Here is a 22,951-nt window from a genome sequence, read left to right on the forward strand (position 1 = left end):
TTTTTAAGACTTTAATTTCCAAAATGGTCAAAAATTAAAATTTTATTTTTTTTACCATCCTGTATGTTTTTAGAAGCGAAATGATGCAAGAAAAAAAAACATAACTTCCTGCGATCATTTAAATTTAGAGGACTCAAAATAACTCTCCCTAACTAAGGACTTTCTCCTTAATGGAAATCTCGGTTTACAATATTTTTCCAACCCTTTTTATTGAATTCCCACGATTCTGAATTTTTAAAAACCAACTTCAAATAAATTCGTAATCAACGACTCCAAAAACCTCCTAAATAAAAAGTTTAAGGCAAATCTTATCAAATTTTTATATTTTTGGCGCCATTTTGGATCAGTCATTTTGAATTTTCATAAACCGACTTCAAATTCGTAATCAGCGACCCGAAAAACCCCCGAGTAGAATGTTTCAGGCAAATCTGATAAAGTTTTAGAAAATCGTCCGCCATTTTGAATCCGCCATTTTGATTTTTGAAAATTAACTTCAGAATCATCATATATTCGTAGTCAGTGACCCCCCCCCCCCGAAGCCCTTAATCTGGCTTGTCTAAATAATTCAACAAATTTTTGAAGCTTTAACAACAACTTCTGTTCTTTTTTCAATTTCCATTTTATTAATTTTATTTTAAAATATGATTTCATTTCTTCTTGCTCTTTTTTTTGTTCCATTTCGATTTAAAATCTAAAGAAAAAAATTATGAATGTGAAATAAGAGAGAGTGATTTACTCTATAATCTCTCTTGCACTAATCATTTTCTGCTTTTTTTATTTTTAAATAATTTAAATTTTTGATAAATTGAAAAGTATAATGTGAAGTTAGTGAAAAGAAATTTTTTAGTCTCTTAAAGTAGTCACTGAAATGGTTAATTTAAAAAATTACATTCTGTAAATAAAAAAAAACATTCTTTAAGAACAATATTTTTTACTACCTACAGTTGTAATTATGTTTATTTTTCTTTTTTATAAATTATTTATTAATAACAAAGGAAAATAATATATTATATCATGTAAGTGTTATTAAGATGTATTACATATTTTAAAATTATCGCGCGCTAATTATTGCGACATATAAGTTGGCTTTAACTGAATAGGTTATGTTCATTACAACGTAACAGCTGTACACTAATCTAAAAGCATAATAAAAAACTTGAAGGAGATTAGAAAATTTATTTCCGCCTTGTGTAGAATAGTGTTATAATGATTCATTTTTTGTAAATATGCAATTTAAACATTTTCAATGTTTGTGTTTTTGATAAATAAGATTCATGTATAATATAAAATTTAAATATTAGCGCTTATTTTTGACGAAATCAACTTGAGCTCCACCTGTACATTTTTAATCTAGAAATATGTTTCGCCCTTCTATTGAGATTTTACATTCCCAATGCTTTTAATTAAAAGTTCGATTTTTTCGCGATATATCCATTAGACCTTTTTATGTCATGTATTTTTTTATTCCAGACGCCATATTTATCGTCCATATTTATATTTTCAAAAACACTAAATGGCAAATGAAATTAGACATCTTAAGCTACAATTTCATGTATTGAATGAGTTTTTAATTCACGGAGAAAAATGGGCAGAGAATGTCCCTTAAATTTTAATTTAATAAACTTTAATTTTTTAATATAATGGGTGTTTTCGGGATTTGCTGTGACTATAGTGCAATATGTTGTGATTGGCTGATCCATCAGCATGTTTATTCTGATTGGGTAATTTTTTACTGTCAGTATACTGTCAGCAACTCCCGAAAACACCCAATGTATTAATTATAAAACCAAAAATCTTACCTTGTACTCCATTCGTCGATATCCGACCTCTATATCCTGGAACGGCACTGAAACGTAGTTTTTCCAGATTGAAAAAACACTCACACGCGATTTTAAGAATATTCGAACACTCCCGGTAACATACTATTGACAAAATTATGTTAAATATATATATATGCACGGAGAAAAAAGATTTCTTTTATAAAGTAACTTTTACTACTTTCAGAGTAAAACTGGACCAACTCGAAGTTTCTGCGCATCTCTGTCAATTTTTACTCCAAAAATAGTAAAATTTACTCTAGAAATAGTAAAACTTACTACGGAAACAGTAAAATTTACTACAGAAATAATAAATTTTACTATTTTTGGAGTAAAAATTGCCAGAGATGCGCAGAAACTTCGAGTTGGTCCAGTTTTACTCTGAAAGTAGTAAAAATTACTTTTTCTTTTTCTCCGTGTGTTATTAAACAAATGCAGTTAAACAATTTAGGACATTAGAGAAAAACATATTTAAAAAATACATTTTAAGTTTTCACGTTTTTATTCGTTCTCGCCGAAAAAATAAATATACCACAGTTAACAGGACGATTCACAAATATAAACTGACTTTAAAATGTATTTCCTATTATTAACAAATTTTACTATACTTACCGGTCATGACCTCTGCTATATAATCAAACTAAGTGTACACGCAGCTCAATCGCAAATCAACACACTGCCTGAATATTGAGACGAAAGTCCCGAAGTCCTTGTTTTGTTGCATTTTCCTTGAAAAACAAAAGACCCAAACGACTATTATTAAGTATTTTTATTTCCAATTCACATATTTAAGTAAATAATTTTTCTCTTTTTATTTACATTAACACAACCAAAAATATATTATGTTAATTTAATAAAATATTTAATATATTTATAAATGAAAAATTATTTTAATTTTTTTTTTTTTAATTTTATTTTTTTTCATAATTTAACAGCTCTATTTATAAATGAAGATAAGTAACATTCTTTTAACAAGATTACATTTAGTAGAAAAAAGCAGATTACAAATTATATAAGTATAATGTTGACAATTTGTTTTAAATAGTAATAATAATAAATAGAGTTGCATAAAAATGATAACATATTTTACTGAAAATATCCAGCAAAAAAAAAAATCACGAAATTAGCATGCATTATCTGAAAATTAACAGGGTGATTAAATGTGACATGATTTGAGAGCATTGTGGGGTGATAATTATTTCGGATGGGCAGATGTTAAGGGTTGTATTTTCCTCATCCACCTCGTGTTCGTTGTACATTCATGGTGACCAAACGGGGGATAAATTACAGAGTCGTTGTCCTCGCCATTGTATTTAACTATACGGCAATGCGTAATTACTAGAATGCAGCATCCTGCAAACGAGATCAAGTAGAGAGAAGGAGCAAAAGAGAGAGAATGAGAGAGTTGGAGAAACAACGAAAATGGGGTTGCCTCTGTGGTTGAACAAACAGCCATTGCAATGGCCATTAGGGGTCTCTAGTCTTCCGCCAGTGGCTCACTAAATTTCGCCTTCTTGCGCCACCACACCTTGCAATGTCGCAAATTAATGGCCACAGGACATTGTTTATCGCAAAAACAAACATGCATTTACTTTACGCTTAAAACAATATATTTTCATTAATTGTGCCAGCACTGTAGAAATTTACTTAAAAAATGTTTATTTTTATTCATTCTCAGTATACATAATATATATAAAATAAAGTGGAAATAATTGAATCATAAATATTGAAATCCGCAAATACTACAAAGGAATATATTTATATATTACATTTGAAAATTATTCAATATTTAAAAAATTATCCTATTTTCTTCTGAAAAGCCGCGGTAAGCAAGAAAAATAAAATTCATAACTGCTGACAAAATAAATATCTATCTTACCATCAGTCAAGGGTATTCTATGATACATACATTTGTTCGTCTGTTCACAAGCAATAAGCTCCAATTTGAAAAATTCAAATCGAATAATCGCCGCAAAAGATATTTACAAAAATGTATAGACATTTCATTATTATAAAATAATGAGTAACGCTACTTTCAACGACTATCATTTCTTTTTATTTAAGAGCACATATTTTTTATTACTTTCAAAACATTCTTCAATAAAGGGATTCAAAAATTTATTTCTTATTTACTGTAGTTGATGTAGAGATCTACCTTACCATCAATAAATGAGGAGGAAAGAGGTCGTTTATAAACTACGTCACGCTATTTTAATCCATTTTTGAATCCCCCCTCTCCCACGTCAAACTGCTTACCGGGTACTAATAATATATAGTAATTTACCATACCATCAGTCGATAAAGAGGGAAGACACTGCTTACCAGCAGTTAATAATATACTAATCTACCTAATCATCAGTCGGAAAAGAAGAAGATAGTAATTTACTTTCTACCGACTGCTGATAACATAGAAATCTACTTTACCATCAATGGATAAAAAATCAGGATTTCTTCAAACAGATGAAAAAAATCTTTTTATATCGTTTGTTTATATGCTTTAAATACAGATTTAATGGATTAAATGATTTAAATGGGTTAAATAATTTTTAGTTTAACTAAATAAATTTTTTTTCCGATGAGCATAGCAAATATTACCGACCGTATTAAAAAATATGTAAAATAGAATTTTACTTTTACATATTTCAAAGAAGAAACTTCAACAAAAAATTACATTCAAATCCAATGTCAATTTTCTCGGATTATATTAAGTAAAATCTTGTGTTAATTATAGTTATATATTATTCAAGATGAACGTTTAATTAAGCTAAAACTATTACTTAATATAACCTAACATTTTTTGCTTTATATATATATATATTTATTTGGAAGAGAAAAATTTAAAAATCAAAAAGTAAAGTTGTTAATTATAGGTTTATCTGTGCATGCGAGGGCGTGTCGTAATTGTCACTATATATGTATATACTCGCAAAGTTTTGGCGGTGTCACAAGGCGACACAATAATTGATCTGAAATTAACGAGCTACCACGTATATTTATTCCTGTTTGTTGACAGTATATGTACGAAAAAGGTGAGTATGACAGGAAAAAGTTCTCTCTCTATATATATATATACACCTCTCGAGAATAATGATACGTCTTCAAATGTGGGAAACGAATTGCGTGGCGAACGTTTGACAGATGCGGGTGATGATTTTAATGGAAGGGGAATTATCGTCGATCTCCGGGGAAACTTTCACGTTAAACATATTATATATATTACGATTCGATCTTTGTTTATTCCATCTTCCTAATTAAAATATTCGAGCACATTACTGGAATTAATTTAAGATAAATGTTATATGCTATCAGAAAAAAGTATAAGCACACTTTCGAGTAATTACACATATATACATTTCGTTTTAATGATTTGCACAATTTATGATAACATATTTTTCTTCTGATAACAGTATATGAATGTTAATTTATTATATGTGACGCGTCGCGAAGAATAAGAAACCTTAGAAACAAAAAATTATAGGTTATATTTTGAAATTTTAAAGTGACAATATATACAAAAAGTATAAAAATATTAATGCAAACCAATGATGTTTAAAACTTTTCGATGTTTAAAATAAACAATAAAAACAGATTTTGATGTTGCGAAAACGAAAAAAAAACTTTTTACCAAGGTAAAACTGTTGTAATCATAACCTATAATTCATTTGCTTCTAAGGTATACGTTTCTTCGCGACGCGTCACATATATTTATAATTGATTTTTCCTTATACTTCAATAGACGATATAAAATATAATTATAGGTACTGTAATGATAGTTAGAAATCCGCCCATAAATATTTATCCCAAATATTGTCATGCGTCGATAAACATGTTACCGACCGCGGAGCGTAGCAATGTAGTACCCGATTTCGACGCGTGAGACGCATCGCCGAGCCCTCTCGCGTGCGCCCAGGCCACCGATCGGCTATATAAGCTACGCTGCCGCTGATGATCGTCACTCTCGTGCTACACGGAGTCCAGGAGTGTCTTAATCCTACTAGGTGTTTTACCCGAGGAGCCTTATTCTAGGCGTTTTACTCCGAACAAGTATCGTGGAGAGTTTTACTCTCGCGTCGACGTGGTTTTACCCGTTGAAGTAGTAAATTGGTTTTTGTAATATAGTGTAAAATTACCGTAAAGTAACGTAACGAAAATGTATAGTAACGTAATATTATATTCACGCAGTTTAAAATAGATTTTTCCGTTTTATTACCGTTGTATAAATTAAACAAGAGTTTTACTCGTGGTTCTCCAGTATATCGCGGATTTTTAGGCAGTATAGAGTAAATGATTCCACGGCACATCGCAGCGAGTTGAAGCGGCTCAACCTATTTCGATAGACGCCGATAATATCACTTGAAACCGACTTCAACGATCCTCTTGTAATCTCCGTATAATTTTGACAATTGTAAATATACCGTTGTAAATAAATAATTTGTTTCAGTTTGTAATTAACCTTGTTATCATTTTTTGTTTTGAATCAATAAATGAACCCTGGCTCGGCGAGCTAAATATTGATTCCTTAATTACAAACGTTACAGTACTTCAAAAAAAAAAAAACTTCAGGATATTTTGAAATGCGTACTTGAAAATATTCCAAATTTTTAAAAATGTACTTTTTAAACATGCAGCAACCTTGCCGCGCAATATTGCCAACCTTGCACGGCAAGCTTCAAATGTCCAACCTGACCCAAGCTTGCATGGTAACCTTCTAGCAAGGTTCGTGCAAGGTTGACTATTTGTCAACCTTACAAGATTGCTCAGTAATCCTCCCGAAAGATTGTAGTGTAAGGTTACTACAAGATTGCACAATAAGATTATCGCAAGATTGCTCAGTAAGCTTGAACGGTAAGCTTGTTGCAAGGTTTCCAAATAACCTTGCTTTAAACCTAAAAAAATTTTTTTTAAAAATGTTTTGTCAAATTAATACAATTTTATTATATAAATTTGATTATATAAATCAGACAAAACATTGAAAAAATTTTTTTTTTACGTTTAAAGCAAGGTTATTTGGCAACCTTGCTACAAGCTTACTGAGAAATCTTGCGGTAATCTTATTGTGCAATCTTAGAGTTACCTTACACTGTAATCTTTCGGTAGGTTTACTGAGCAATCTTTCGGTAAGCTTACCATGCAAGTTTGGGTCAGGTGGGACATTTGAAGCTTGCGGCAAGTTTGCCATGCAAGGTTGGCAATATTGTATGGTAAGTTTGCTGCAAGTTTACATGCTATCTGGGAAGTTTATTCATGTTTTTGAACTTTTCATTTATATTGTTTATAATTTTACATTTACTTAATAAAAAATAATAAATGTCAAAGTTCATAAACTTATTTTTATACAAATTAATCATTATTAATTATTATTTCTTAATTATTTATAATAATTGTTGTAAAAAAAACAATTTTAGAAAATGCGTTGACTGTTATTTAAATTAAAAATGATTTGAAACGAATATATTATTTATGTAACCTATGTATCGAATGCATATATATAATTCACGAAAGCGTCGTCGTAATAGGAAGAGGAGGATCTGCATTTATTTTGCCTGCACCACCCTTAACACACATTGTGCTCGAAGGTAACTTGTCTTTCTTGTCCTATGTCTTGTCTCAGAATTGATTTATAACGTAATAACCTTTTAATAACTTGCAATAAATTATGTGCAATGTTGTAATAATCGACTATTTTAAGGCAAAAGCAAAATAAATAAAAAAAAGTTTATATTTCCTCTCAAGCAATATGTCATTAATTAATCATTTTTCACACTTATATATATTCAAGTTAAGTGTCATATTTTAATTTTAATCTTTTATATATTGTTCAAACATTTTTTTCTTGCACTCATTTAATCGTGTTGTTTGTTAGTTTTGTTTTTAGTTGGAGTTTATTTTATTTCTCTATTTATTAAAACATATATAAAAAGATCAATAATTCTGCAAGAAAATATTTCTGCAATATTTTTATATAAAATATTAAAATAGAATATTTTATTTGCAATATAATTCAATGAAATATTTCAGAACATTTCAATGGAATAATATTATAGTATACATCAAAGGCATATTTTAGTAATATATAAATACTTCCGGAATCTCTTAAAAATATACTTGTAAATATTTCAATGGAATCGTCCCGAAATATATATATATATATATATATATAAAATGGAACATTTTCCACTGTTGGGTTAACAAAAATATACAATGTAAATGGAATTTTTTTCATAGTAAACAAAATGAAATATTTTTTTAAGAAAAACTATATGTAATAAAAGTTTTCAAATTTTTTAAGAGCATAATTAATATTTCGGTAAAAGGATAAATAAGGAAAGGTAAAAATTTGTTTCCCAAAATAAAACAACGTTTTTTCATTGTACTTCTTATTTTAATCATTTTCTCAATATGGATTACACCGAATATTTCGCTACAAGTTAATAGTAAGCGTTATACGTGACACTGGGATGCTTTTTCTTGCTATAAATTCTACATTTAACGTTTATTATAATATATCTTTAACAGACGAATGTCATGAGATCGTTTTTATAAATCCTGAATTATATATATATATATATATATATACATTTTATGGGAATTTATTTATAGATATAATATATATATATATATATCTCTTGATAAAATTGTATGTAACACGTTATCTTACACTTTCTTATTTACAAAATTTATTTACAATCAAATAAATATTTTAAAGACATCGTCTTAATCGACCTTTCCTCTTTTACATATATTTATACATATAAATTTATTTATAAACTCTCTACCTACAAATACAGCCAATAAATACAGTCGACATCAGTTTTACAGATTATTATAGAGCTACTTGTTCTGATAATATCTATATTTCTTTGAAAAATGATTTTTCTTTTTTTTTGTATATATACTTTTTTATGCGTTTGAAGAAATATTTACAAATATTTGTACGTCTCTTTAACGAAAATTCGATAAATTTAGATACATTAAAAAAAAATTAATTATTTCTAAAACTGATCAATTTTCAAGGATAATTCAACTTTTATTATATCGAATGAAATTTTTCATTATTTGAAAAAGAACCTGATAAAAAAAATTAACACTCTGGTAAGTGATATTCTACAATACTAGATGATAAAGCTTGATAAAAATCTACACACCGGTATAGATTCTCTTTCTTTTCTCTCTCTCTCTCTCTCCCTCTCTCTCTGTTTAAAATTACACTCACATACTTGATGAATTGTACATCTAGATATTTTTCCCAAAGCATCGTAAGAAGTGAATCAATTTTTTCGATATTTTACGAGCAAAATCGTTGCAATTCCAATCCTTGTAATTCCTGCTTCCATTTTTGTACATAAGCATCTGGGAATCTTCTGCAATCGCGTCATCCGTTGAGTTATCGTTCATCTCTTCTATTTCTCTCTTCATCAATCTTTTTCCTTCTCTCTTATCTTTCGTAAGGAGAAATCGCAAAGAATTTTGCAGAAGGTGTCACTGGTTTTCTATCCATTGAAGAGGCTGGAGGGAGGGGTTTTTTTTTTTTAACGACTGTTGACTTTCTCTGTCGTCGATTTCTTCGTCATCCTCATCGACTGGAACTGTCGAGTGATTGTAGAGACCCTGAGCCATCAACTGAAGAGCAAGTGGATTCTTCTGACCAGTGGATTTCTTGATCTTCGCCCTCTTGTTCTGGAACCAGATCTTGATTTGGGCCTCGTTCAAACCCAAGTCTCTCGAGAGTTGCTGTCTTCGTCTCTCAGTCAAGTATCTGTTCTCAGTGAATTCCCTCTTTAGTCGCGCCAACTGTTCCGCACTGAAGGCCGTTCTAGGTCGTTTCTCGTCAGATGGAGGACTGCTGTTGGTCTTATTGTCACCAATCGAACGTTTCACTCGTCTTGATCGGGGTCCTGAAAAAACATCAAAAACAAAAAGGTTAAAACCAATCAAAAATTCATATTTAATAAAACTCTATTAAAAATTATTTATTTATACAAAATAATTGAAAATTTCAAGTAAACATATATATATATATATATATATTTTTTTTTCACAAGAAATGTGAAATCGCAACATGAAATCAATTATTGCATTATTAATTCATTGCAAGTTGTTACTTTCTGATTCGTTCGATTATTATCTCCCTTATTTTCCTTTGTATGAATGGAAAACATAATTATAAATTGTAACTAGGTGTATAGAATAACGATCGGGAGACTTTATATAAATATTAAATAAAATTAGAAACCTGTCGTGCGAACCAATTTTTTTTGTAGAGAACAATTTTTTCAATGATATATCTGAATGGATAAATATTGAGTAATAGTGACAGCGATGTGGGATTCTATTTTTGTTGAATTTTAGGAAGGAATAAATTCACCAACTAATAAAAATTCATATAATTTATATATTCGTTTATAAAATAGAGAAAAATTCAAAGATGTTAAAAATTGATAAAAGGACAAAAAAAAACTAATATGAGAAAAGATGAATGATTCTTTTCCTTTAAGTATTACAATTTTATTGCAATTCTATATATTCTATTCACTTTTATGATGAGCGAATAAGCTCTATAGCTAATAATTCACGGCTACTGTACATATAAGTGTACTTAATAAAAAATGCATGTACACTTCTATATGTATATAGTTGCAGGTATAAGAAAGAGGGCACAATGTCTTGTTATACCGCACGTCTAGGCTTTCGAGTTATCGTGGCGAATTCAACAAAAGAAGAAGTATTTAATTGTTAGGGGTAGGTCATGGTTCTAACTGTGAAACAATTAAACCCTGTGAAAGTTAGCAGCTGCTATTTCAACGTCCATTAACCTCCAGAGTCGATTGTACACAACACGTTACTAAATATAGCCCCATCTCTATATGTATATTTATATACCTTTATGTCCTAATATATACTTCTTTCACTATATATATAATAATGATCCTATTTATTTATTTATTTTGTAAACTGCAAATGTGTCTTTATATCCTTGTAAAACTGAATTAAAATAAAAGTGCATGTGCAATTATATCCCTAACATTCATGACTTGGAGGCAGAAATTGGTATACATATATACCACAAACTTTAAGGTAATATTTTTATTTTAAACAGAAAAATTAAGTTAAAAATTTTCTCAATTATCTTCCTTAAAGATTTTTTATGTAAATAAAATTTCTTTTCTTTTCAATTAGTCTTTTAATCCACATTATATGATATTAGTGCGATTATTCCATTTACTTTGATAATAATAAAAAATTGGTTGTAGCATTACCTTGAAATTAGCTAATAAAACTTAAAATAGAAAATTCTACAAAAATAGAATCCCACCGCTGTCACTACATAAAAAAAATTTCGCAAATAACATTTGAGTTTAACTTCAAATTAGTAAATAAAAAATTAGTATTCAGAATCAGAAAGTAACATCAATTTATATTATATACACATATGAAATAAAAAGAATTTATATATTTATAGTGAAATGTAAAATTCAACTCACCAGAAGAAGGTCTGTCCGAATATCTAGTGCAGTAAATCCAGGCAGGCCAAACGCTTTGTCCATTGCCACCATTGGTTGATGTTGAGCCGGTTCCTGTGGATGCTGCATTTCCGTTGTTACTTTCACCGCTAATGGATTCCCCGCTGATGGTGGACGAGGTCGAGCACAAGGACGGAGCGCCGGTGACAGAGCTGCCAGTCACAGAACTCCTATTGCTAGCAAGACTTTCAAGACTTCCGCTCCTACTGAGTCCGGAATGCCTTTGGAGTGGCGACGTTAAGCCGCAATGGGACGAAAAGGAGGAATCTCGGTCCCTTTGACTGAAATTCGTTGTTGTTGTTGTTGTCGTCGACGGCGGTGATTGAGGTGACGATAATCTCGATGAAGAAAGACTTAAATCACGCGGCAGTGGAATAGGACTATGAGCAATTGGCTTGACAATTGTTGTCGATTTTGTTGATGAACTTTTTGTATTTAAAATTGCCTCTTTGCCAAAATCGGGTCGCAAAATATTAACAACACTGAACCTTAAGGCTGTGGATTCAGATTCCGAACGTTCATCATGATGAATCTGTTGTCTTGAGATCACGTGACTCTCGGCCATTGGCGGCGAGCACGTACGATGATGATGATGATGAAGTAGTGGATGATGAAGATGATGACTCGCGAGACCTCCCAATCGCAATCCATAAGCCGACTCCATGCTTACTAATGCAACACTCATGATTAACTTTAAAAATATCTCAATATATTCTTCACCAAAGCTGAAGAAATTATTACAACTTCAACTTTTAGATACACTTCATGTTCAATTGAAAATCAAATTTAAATCGCACTTATTAGTCACTATTTTCTTTTTAAAAAGTGTTTATACAGCACTTAATTTTTCAGAACACGTGATCACTCTTTGCAAAAATGATCAAAATCTTTTAAAGACAATTCCTAAGGCAGGTGAGAAATCTCTGGTAAATTAGTCCAGTGATGCTGAGCACAACGCAACTGTTTGGAAAGAGATTTTTCCCGGTGGTTTCCGAGTACTCGAGCGACTGCCGTGACGGGTCTGACTGGCTGTCCATCCGTCGCTCAGTGATGTCTAAACTATGGTCCTGAGTTCCCTACTTACCACTCCCCCCCTTCCCTCTACACTCCTCCTACGCGAAGCTGAGTGCAGTGCACTAGACACCCTCGATTGTATCTCTATTAAAGTTCTGACCGTACGCTCCGCCTATCATGGAACGTCTCCACGGTGAGGTATTCCTCAAATCCCTTCCACTCACAAATACATAAAGGTGGGGAGAACTTTCGATTCCCCCCCACATTCGACTCTTATTTCCCCTACCCACGCCAACGTTTCTTCTTAATTCAAAATCTCGTGATTCTGGTTATATTATATTCAATTTAAAAAATTTTAAATAATACAAATTTTGGAAAAAAATTAAATTTTTCTATGATAAAAAATAAATAAAGTGAAAAAAAAAAATAATAATTTGCCCACGCCACTGTAGAGAAGTTCCCCTCCCACTTTAAGATCGACATTTGGTGGGGGTACCCCGCCCGCCATCTTGCCCCACCTCTTTTGAATGTTCACGCCCCCAGTGACAGGCGCTAAAAGGTCCTCCGCCTCTGATAAAGTCCCTACCATTTCTGTCTCTTTCTCTCATCTCTTCTCCAATGTCCTTTTCCCCCTTTATTCAATTCACCTTAATGCTGCTGAAGAGCCAACATTTCGGCTAATTCATTTCTTCTGATCGACAAACATTCACATTGGCGGTCGTCTACTATGGATTTTATCGTTCAAGCATGCAGAATCTCTTCATACACAAATTTACACGTCGTCCACTCCCCCCTCCACAAGGCACTTTCATCTCGCTTTTTTTTATATATATATATATGTATTCATCCCTCCACGCCCGCGCTACGTGTTTCATGTCGTTTCTTTATTTTTTGTGACGACTTTTACGGTTCAAAAGTGAACGAATGTGTTATCCGCCCATGGCAGATGCTGTATTCAGTATATATATATTTAGGTGTTGTATATATATAATAACGTAATTTATTCTACGATCACTTACTTGTGTGTGGATATACCCACAAGTGATTGGGTCTCGTATAGGACCATTATATATTATTTGTTCATGGCGGGATTTTCAATGCAGAATATAGGCAGCTGCCCGTCGCATCGCGTAAAAGATATATCCTTATATATATAGCGTGAAGTTTTGCCCATGGAATCTAAATTGCTAAATCATCGACGACTATATTGGATTCATGAGGAAAAACTGAGATGTTGCGGATGAGTGACGCGCATTGGAAAGAAAATTAATGCCATATATTTTAAGGACTGCGTCACACATATTTGTGACAAGGATATATAGTATGTAAGATTATTATATATATATATAGAGAGAGAGAAAAAAAAATAATATCTATTTCTATATACGCATACATAAATATATGTGCCATTCCATGAGTTTTTTTTATCACTTTTCGAAGTATAACCTTAATTTGTTGAGGTTACTCCGAAAAGTGATAAAAAAAACTCATGGAATGGCACATATATATTTTACGTTTAAAGTACAAAGTCCGGTGAGGACACATTTACCAAGCTTTTTGGTAAAAGTGAATAATCTGTCATTTACAGAAGAAATTATGTAGAGCTACCAAGAAAATTGGTGATTGTATATATATATGTCGTAGGGAAATAGAAGAATCCCGGGAGTAAGTCTACTTCCTAGGCAGTATATTAGGCTTACTGCTGGCAATTAGAGGAATTCACGTAGAAATCATTCACATTCATCTATTTGCGTAGGGAGTAATAACTTACTGCCTGATAAAGATTCGGCATTTAGACAACTTACATCGCCATCCGTATATTTATTTATGAATCAACCCAAAGTCGCAATTCAAAACAATGAATTTAATTAGATATAATACTAATAACTCCTAGATTTTCCTCGTCTAATATTCATAGTGTAAGACTTCATAGGTAGTGAAAAATTTGTATTTACAATTTACAAACGTCTTAGAACCGTTGAAGCAAACAGTAGTGATTTTATTCATTTTTAATTTCTATCGTTTTATTATTTTTTATATAAATTAATTACAATTATTAATAATGGAAGTTAATTCGGTGAATCGCTGTGAATTTGAAAAAATATTTAAAACGAAAGTGGAGGCTCAAACAGGAAATAGATCCGTGTGGAGTAAACAGCAATATGAAACAGTGAAATCAATTTTGATTAATGGAAATGAAAAAAAGTCAAAAAATTTCTATCATTACTCCAAAATGTATGAAATTCTGCAGATTGGTTCGGAGTGCAGTATAACGCGATGTACAAACGATGTAAATTGTCTAAATGCCGAATCTTTATCGGGCAGTAAGCCTACTGCCCAGCAGTAAGTTATTACTCTACGCAAATAGATGAATATGTGAATGATTTCTACGTGAATTCCTCTAATTGCCAGCAGTAAGCCTACTGCCTAGGAAATAGACTTACTCCCGGATTCTTCTATTTCCCTACAACATATATACGCACATTCATCATCAGCGTCGGTTGGTAAAATGTAGAAATGTTAAGTAAATAATTTTGTTAATTAATTTTTTAATTGTTATAAAATGTGATATTCTAATCATTAGTAACAAACAATTTTTGATATAATTAATTAAATAGTATAATTTTAATAAGAAAGTAGAAGTATATATATAGAAAAAGAAATACAAATATGTATATATATATATAAAAATTAAAATGTCAATTATATATATGAATCAAACTTTTACAAGAAACTGACTAATTCAAATAATTACTTTCGATAGTAATTTTTAAACATGCTTAAATTATAAAAATTATTAATTGTTACATATAAATTATAATAATATAATATTATATATAATCTCATTATATATCCGATTAGAATTATAATAAGTTAATAATAATAATTTTAATTATTTAATTATATATTATATCAGAAAAAGCAACGAGATGGTCGTCAATAACTAACTTTGGATCAAAAATGGTAATATGTATAGTTGCAAGCCGGAAAATCACTTATGCAATTCTGAGTGTCATGGCAGTGGCCTTGGCAAAAATAAAAAAATATATATTTTTCGTACGTAGCTAAACCATAATATCAATTTTTTTACTATTTAACCGAAACGATTTGGTGGATGTGCACATTTACCGGTTAAAGTGTACAAAAACAAAAAATTCTTATGCTTTTGTCACATGCACCTCTACCAAAAGTGATAATTCGGCGAATAATTATTCACATTAACCGCGTAATATATATATATTGTAAAGAAAAAGAAATATAAACATACCTATATATTTAGTTATTTAAATACTCACAAATTTTTTATATTTTTTGAATAAAATAGTAGATAAAGCAAATATGCAATATGCATATTATTAAACCGTATGGCAATACTATTATTATTGAGGTTAAAATTATATACATTTTCACGGCAGACAAGTTTCGCTGCTTTGAAAAAATATATGTATACTCTGTCTCACGAGAGAAAGACCCGCCGTTTGCGCATCGTATTTTAAAAGGGTGGAGTTAATAGTAAAAATGGAGTTTAAAAATTTTTTTCTTTAAAATTATAGCCAATAGTATTAGAAGGAATTTTCTGTCACAGTAAAAGTACGCTTGCATTACATGTGTTTCTAAGCCTTTAAAATCACACACACACACACACAATCCAAAGTGAGTCTCAATGAACCGAACTCAGGTCAGTTTTTAAAGGATTCCTTGCTTTTTTGCGATTCCAACGGTATGGCGTTTGTTATAAAAATGTTAAAATTTAAAAATTTTATAAACTTTTATTAAAAAATATGGAAAATTATATATGGTTGGAATCAGAAAAAATTGGAGATTTGGAATATGAAATTGTTAAATCAATTATTTAAAAACTTAAAAAAAGTTTTTTTCAATTTTAACATATGTTTGGGGCGCATCATAAACCGAGGATCCAAAAGGCCTGCGACCTTGAAGCAGAAAACCCTGGAGTACGAGTATATGTTAGTGTTAATATTTTTTGTGAACAAGACATATTGAAACATGAAATTTGACTGGTTTAGAGAAAAAATATTCCACGCCTTATTTTATGACATTCTGCGCGTAGAAAACCAAAATTTGATTTTACGAGGGTCTTTCTCTCGTGAGACAGAGTATATATATAGATTATAAGTTCGCTGGTCACCGCATTTGAGATTCCGTCGGCAAAAGTTTTTCTGCAAATTTGCATTTACAAACTACTATATACTACTATGGGGTATAAATTACAATTTATTACTCAGTTGGAGATCAGTTAGAAAGTCGATCTAACTTCTAAATTTATGTGTTTATACATATATGTATAAAATATGCGAATATATATATATTTGTAATATTCAGAGGATGATATTACGTAAAACCAAATTTTATATTTTATATTCACAGAAAAAATCTAGTCTCATTTTTGTTGCAACTCAAAATGATTCAATATGCTATATAAACAACGTATAGAAAGTGGCGCCACCAACCTAACTCCCAGAGAGACTCTTTAAAAGTCCCACCCTTTTGAAGATTAAGCAAAGGGAGTTGATGCTAAAGGAATAGTTAATTTTATGCCTAAGGAGTTAATCTAATGTTAATTCACTTTTGAAGTTCGATTTTTAACACCAAAATTTTACTCTCATCTAAGAGTAAATAAGTAAATAACAATAATAATTGATAATCTATAGTTAATAAGATATAATCCATAATGTTAAAATTCACTTTTGGAGTTGATTTTTAACTCCAATAATTTTACTCCCACCTTCGGTTGCCATTAACACTTATATATAGCAAATTTTTTATAAATAGTGTATGAATGATTGTTAACACAGTTTAATCGCAGTTATAATTGAAAAGTATCAAATTGATACCAATAAAATAATATCAAATTGATATCACAGTTAAAAAGAAGTGTTGTTTTTTGTTATAAAAAAAAACATTAACATACTTGTTATTTTAACCAAAGTTAAATTACATATAAGCACACAGAAAAAACTTGAACTCAAAATGAGTTCAATCAGACTCAATTTGAAGTGCAACAAAAATGAGTCCAATGCTATAAATGACATATAGAACGTGGCGCCACAACTGACTCATTTTTGTTTCACATAAAATTGAGTCTGAATTCAACTCATTTTGAGTTCAGATTTTTCTGTGAATGTATATCATTGATGGAAGTTCGTAATAATAAAAAATGAATTAATTTGAAGTAACAATAAATAATAATAATTTCACTTTAATTTATTAATCTATAATTCAATTGTTTTTTAATGTTATCGATTCAAATTATATAGTAAGTTAATGTAGTTTTAAATTGTGTTTCAAAATTAAAAGATATATTGGTTAATTGTATAGATTGGGCCAGTATTGTAAGCCAATCATTGGTTATCAACAATAGTCCAATCTTATTAGTCAATCAGTATATAACCATTAAGAATTTGAATATTTTCATATCCGTTATATACCTTGGTAGCCAATGACATACCAATTTTGGATGTCTATTTAAATAAAAATAAATTTTATAAAATGTTACTATTGGCAACCAATAGTTTGATAAGAAAAGGATACAAAAATTTCATTCAATTAAAATATATCTCATTAAAATATCTCCTGCCACCAAAACGGCAAAGTAGGAACGAAATTGAATTCATAGCGGAGATATATATATAGACACTTCCATTGTAAAAGGCTGCCAAGACATATAACGAATATACAAATGATTGGTTTCCAACACTGGCCCAATCTTTGTAGCCAAGCAATAACCAAGCTCTTGAGAATCCGCTTTTTGTCTTGGTAGCCAATGATGGACCAATATTGGCAACTTCGTAATCATCCCAAGATTTTACCACGCGGTCCAGTATAGCACTGCAAAAATAAATATCTTCTTGGTATCTTAAAACAAGATGTGAAAATGGAAATGGTTTCTTTCATTCGCTTCCATCTTAGAATAAGATGTTAATTTTAATGTTTAGATGCTTCCCGAGTCGAAATTTAAGATTTGTTCAGAATATAATATAATATATTAACTTATTTATAACTACTTTTAAGATTTACAAACTCTGATTAGAATGTAGTAGGTTTTGGAAGGGTATGTTTAAAGTCTGTTTAGTTATACTACATCGACGAAGGAAATAAACCGAAGTTCGACTTAGAGTCTGACAACTTCTGACACAGAATCTGAAGTTTGTATTAGGGCCTTACAAGATATTCTTCTTAGTTTTTTCTTCTGTCATTGTATATCTGCGCCTGCGCCATAATATTAGTTTTATACTTAGAAATTTTTCATTGCCTGCTGAACTTAGAATTTTTTGCTATAGATTTTACTTAGAAAATATACCAATAAAGAAAGAATTTTCTCTTTCTCCGCGGTCACCATCGGGCCCTCCACATCTGGAAGTAATTTGGATGCAGACCTGAGCGCGCCCGGCCTTTCGAAATAGAGATTTAAAGTAATTTTTTTTCTAAGGGTTTTATGAAACTAGGCATTTTTAAAAACATTGAAAAAATTGAAAAGCGATGTTGCCAAATATGCAGGAATTGTCTCCAGTTGAAAAACCTTGGAAAGAATTCAGTCGCACAACGGTGCTTGTACGGGACACAGCAAAGATTAGTGCAATTGTGTAGTTTTCATTTTTTTAATCTATAAAAACTAAAAGTGTTTTAGTGAAAATAAAGTGAAAATGCCTCCACGCAAAGCTAAACTTTTTGCGTTGATTTGGTGGATTTTTGTGGAAATTTTTAGAAATTCCCGGATATTTTTGTAAATTCCCGACATTAAATTTATTCTGTAGTTACTGTCTTTTAAGAAAGTATTAATTTCTTAAAATTTTATGCTAATCAAAATTAGAGATAATAGACTTGAAAAAATATTTTTATTCGAGCTGCTATTATTGCAAACACCTTACAATAAAATATATAATATATAATAAATAATGTATATAATATATATAATATATATAAATAATGTATATAATATATATATAAATAATATATATATAAAATTAATGTAATATGAAAAATTATGTACACGTATTTATTTATATGAAAATAAATAAAATTAAAATAATAATTGCTCTACTTTTAGTGTCTTTACCGACCGAGTATCTGTAACTCATAGCGCAAGCGCAAATCCTCATGATGGTATATACTAGCAAAGTTTAAGCAGTACTTAGTAAGATATACTTAAGTACTGAACATATTCTGAATCGGAAATATCCAGACCCTAACAGAACTTATGTTGGTCTTACTTTAACGTGGAGTAGAAAATGTATAAGATATATTAAGTACTACTACATGCAGTACTTAGCAGTTTCTATTCAAACCTTATATTTCGACTCGGGATTTATTCCTATTATAACATCTGAAAATAAGACACTTTAAATAACTAAAAAGATACTACCAAAACGTCTTAAAAGTTACTACCAAAACATCTTATATTAAGACACTTCTTTTTGCAGTGAGGGTGCCATATCGTTGCACCAATATTGAAACGACTGGCTCCCATTATTTATACTATTATTTATAGTAATTTGAATATATACTTAGGAAATTAATTTAATTACTTTTGAACTTAATTTTTAACCCCAAAAATTTTACTTATACAACTAGAGTTGCCATCGCAACTTCCAGTTTTTCATTGGACCCATTTTTGTTATATACAGTTCAAAATGAGTCAATGCTAAGTAACATATAACGTGGAGTCACCTAATACCTGATTCATTTTTGTTGCACTTCAAAATGAGTATAGTATATATATATAAGGCATACTTAATTTGAAATTCATCAAAAATGAACCCATAAGTTGCGCTATATGTTCTATTACTGGTAAAAAATTTAGGAATTATTGCCGTTGTAACAAAAATGAGACCAGCTTTTTTCTGTGGCATAGTTTATACTATAAATCTGTGTACATAATGTAATTGATGTCAATTTGTGCTGATATGTTCTTTATAAGCCGCAGGCATTCACTTATGGTAAACTTTCAATTCTTTTGCACATATACATATATATTTATAAGCACACACACACGAAATACATCAGACCGATTCAAATTTTTTTCCATATTTTCCGACCAGGAAAACTTTTTCGATCATATAATAAATACATGCAGAGTATATATATATATAATTCATTTCGATGTGAATTTATCGCTGTAAATAACAAAAACACAAATTTATCATATATGCTTAAAATTTAACACGTTTATATCCGTATATATCATCTATAATATATATATACTTAAAATATTTTTTAATTTAAAAACTAATTTTCAAAAAATATATATAATAAATGAAGAATTAAAATATATTGTTCTAGATTTTTCATGGGGCTTCAAATTGTAGTTATTAGTTAGTTGTAATTTCCTGTTTGTAACTAATATACATATATATATATATATATATATATATATATGAATCGTGTATTTCATTTGGTAAGTGAAAGACCATTTCTGCATCAAACAATTACTTTCGCAGTGTAGGTATGTTGATTTAATTGTAGCCTACGATTTAATGTCTGCCTGATAATTTATCGCTCCTTGTGTTCTTATTTCCATCAACAGAGACTAATGGTATTGTTATACGCTTGTCCGTACAAATTTATTGATTTATGCTTATTCTGAAGAAGTTACCTACATTAACAATGTTTTATTTAACATAAGTTTGTGTGTGGTATACATATGTTAGCAAGAGTGCGCGCCTATCGTATTTTCTGTTTATTATTATAAAGAACCATATGATATAAATCACACATGCAGAAAAAAATCTCTATAATATATTGCGATACAAAGTTTGTTAATGAAACTTTATGCTAAGTCCATAACTGTAAGTTTATATTATACATATATATATATATATATATATATATATATATATATATATATTATACACCTATATATATATATATAATGCATAATTTTCCTTCATATTACAAATATAAAAAAATTGTATTTCTATATTTATCCTGTTACATTTTGTTTTTTGAAGTTTAAAACATAATTTTTATACTGAGAAAAAATAATAACAAAATTCATTTCTTTTTTATTTGGTTTTATGCCAATTAAAATTATGTCCGGAATTATGTCCGTTATACAGCAAATTTTTTCTATGCGTGCAGAATTTTACAGTAAAAATTTATTTACGATCGTGTAATATATGAATGGAGTTGTACGTGTATTATGTAAAAATCAAACCTTCATCTTTACTATATATATATATATATAGTCCACAGAATTAAAATCACCTCGCACATTCGAAATGTTTTTCACGAAATTCATATATTTTCGGCACGGAAGGTCTTCTACTGCAGACATGCAACCGGCATCGCCAGCGGTATAAAAAGACCGTCTCGAAATTGACATAATTAAAATTTGCACTTGGCTATGACGATTCGTGACCGCTTTGTCTTGCGAGGGATACATTACCATGAGAACGTCATTTTCAATATTCTTTCGTCACGCCAACTGTTTTTTCTTCTATAGATATACATACGTTAAAAGCAAAAAAAGAGGAAAAATTCACTAGACTCCTGGTTATAAACATTCTTTCGTAACGAAATTATTTCAGAATATATATAATTGAATATGAAAGTACATACATATACATATAAACGTCTTGTGATGATAAATATATGCAATAATAAATATCATGTTATTTTAAGTATTACACTTCGTGATTCACAAATATAGAACATCATCAAATGCATATGTCATAATTTCGCAGTTATTGAAATAAACGTGTCTCAATAAGTCAAGTTTCAATGAAAATTATATGTTTCAAGATGACATAATGGTGAAAAAATGTATATATTGGACTGTTAAAAAGAATTAATGAAACAATTCATGACATAAACAATATTTTTCTTCCTTCATTAATCTATAATGGAGAAAAATAAAATTGATTTTTTAACAAATCATTCTTTTGAAAAATATATATATAACAACGCCTCTATTGTGCCAGAAAATTGTTCCAGCAGCTGCTGATCAAGATTCAATGTAAAGATCTTGGCGTTTAGGGCCCAGAGGCTGATCAGCTGATCAACAACCGGCTTCGATGAGAAGGAGGGACTAAAAAGCAGGATTACAAAGGAGGCGTGGCGCTTCAAGCCAAGGTTATCGGTCTCCAGGTATACCATAACTGGTTCAGTATCATGGGGTCCTACTATTATTATACCCACCAGAAATATTTCGAATATCATCTAATCAAATAGTTTTCCTAATGATGTTTCTATATATATAATACATTATTTTATGTTTCAAATATTGATTTCATTCTCAGCACATATATGCATATTTATGAATGTGTTTAATGTAGGTATTATGTCTGGCGATTACAATAAAAGATATTGTTGAGATGTTACGAGGATATATATTTTTCTATGCTCCCTTTCAGTATTGATCATTTTACCCCGCTCGTAATAACCAATTTCTTCTTCTTCTCCTCGAACTATTGGGTACTAATAGTGGACCACATTTTATAAAATTTTAGGATGGTATATTATCATTAATAGAACCATTGTTGATAATCAATGATTTCCTGCCAATACTGGCTCAATCTTTGTAGCCAATTAATAATGACGAAGCTTTTGAGAATCCGTTTTTGTCTTGGTAGACAAAAA

The 22,951-nt window shown here is 30.0% G+C and overlaps 2 protein-coding genes across 3 annotated transcripts in view; both read right to left on the reverse strand.

The window, feature by feature from the left end:
• The window catches only part of LOC127287022 (uncharacterized), a 442,987-nt gene that overhangs the window by 360,996 nt on the left and 59,040 nt on the right, over nt 1-22,951 (reverse strand). For both annotated transcript variants that reach the window (XM_051313719.1, XM_051313718.1), the window contains exon 4: nt 2,430-2,545. The gene's annotated coding sequence lies outside the window, so the exon portion shown is untranslated. The remainder of the gene's footprint in view (nt 1-2,429; nt 2,546-22,951) is intronic.
• On the reverse strand, nt 8,187-12,479 carry LOC127287017 (segmentation polarity homeobox protein engrailed-like). The gene is made up of 2 exons (XM_051313713.1): nt 11,300-12,479; nt 8,187-9,712 (listed from the first exon to the last, which is right to left on the reverse strand). The coding sequence occupies exons 1-2, from the start codon at nt 12,021-12,023 to the stop codon at nt 9,297-9,299; spliced, it is 1,140 nt and encodes a 379-aa protein (XP_051169670.1). The 5' UTR covers nt 12,024-12,479; the 3' UTR covers nt 8,187-9,296.

Source organism: Leptopilina boulardi, unplaced genomic scaffold (genome assembly GCF_019393585.1).
Source record: "Leptopilina boulardi isolate dan_hultmark-lab unplaced genomic scaffold, ZJU_Lbou_2.1 LbouV2_367, whole genome shotgun sequence".
Taxonomy (NCBI): Eukaryota; Metazoa; Arthropoda; class Insecta; order Hymenoptera; family Figitidae; genus Leptopilina; species Leptopilina boulardi.

What these genes read in the sequence shown, in the direction of transcription:
- LOC127287017 (XM_051313713.1), bottom strand. Translation starts at nt 12,023, where the DNA reads ATGAGTGTTGCATTAGTAAGCATGGAGTCGGCTTATGGATTGCGATTG. An exon ending in TTCGGACAGACCTTCTTCTG is followed by an intron (nt 9,713 to 11,299) that starts GTGAGTTGAATT and finishes ATGTTTTTTCAG; the next exon opens with GACCCCGATCAAGACGAGTG.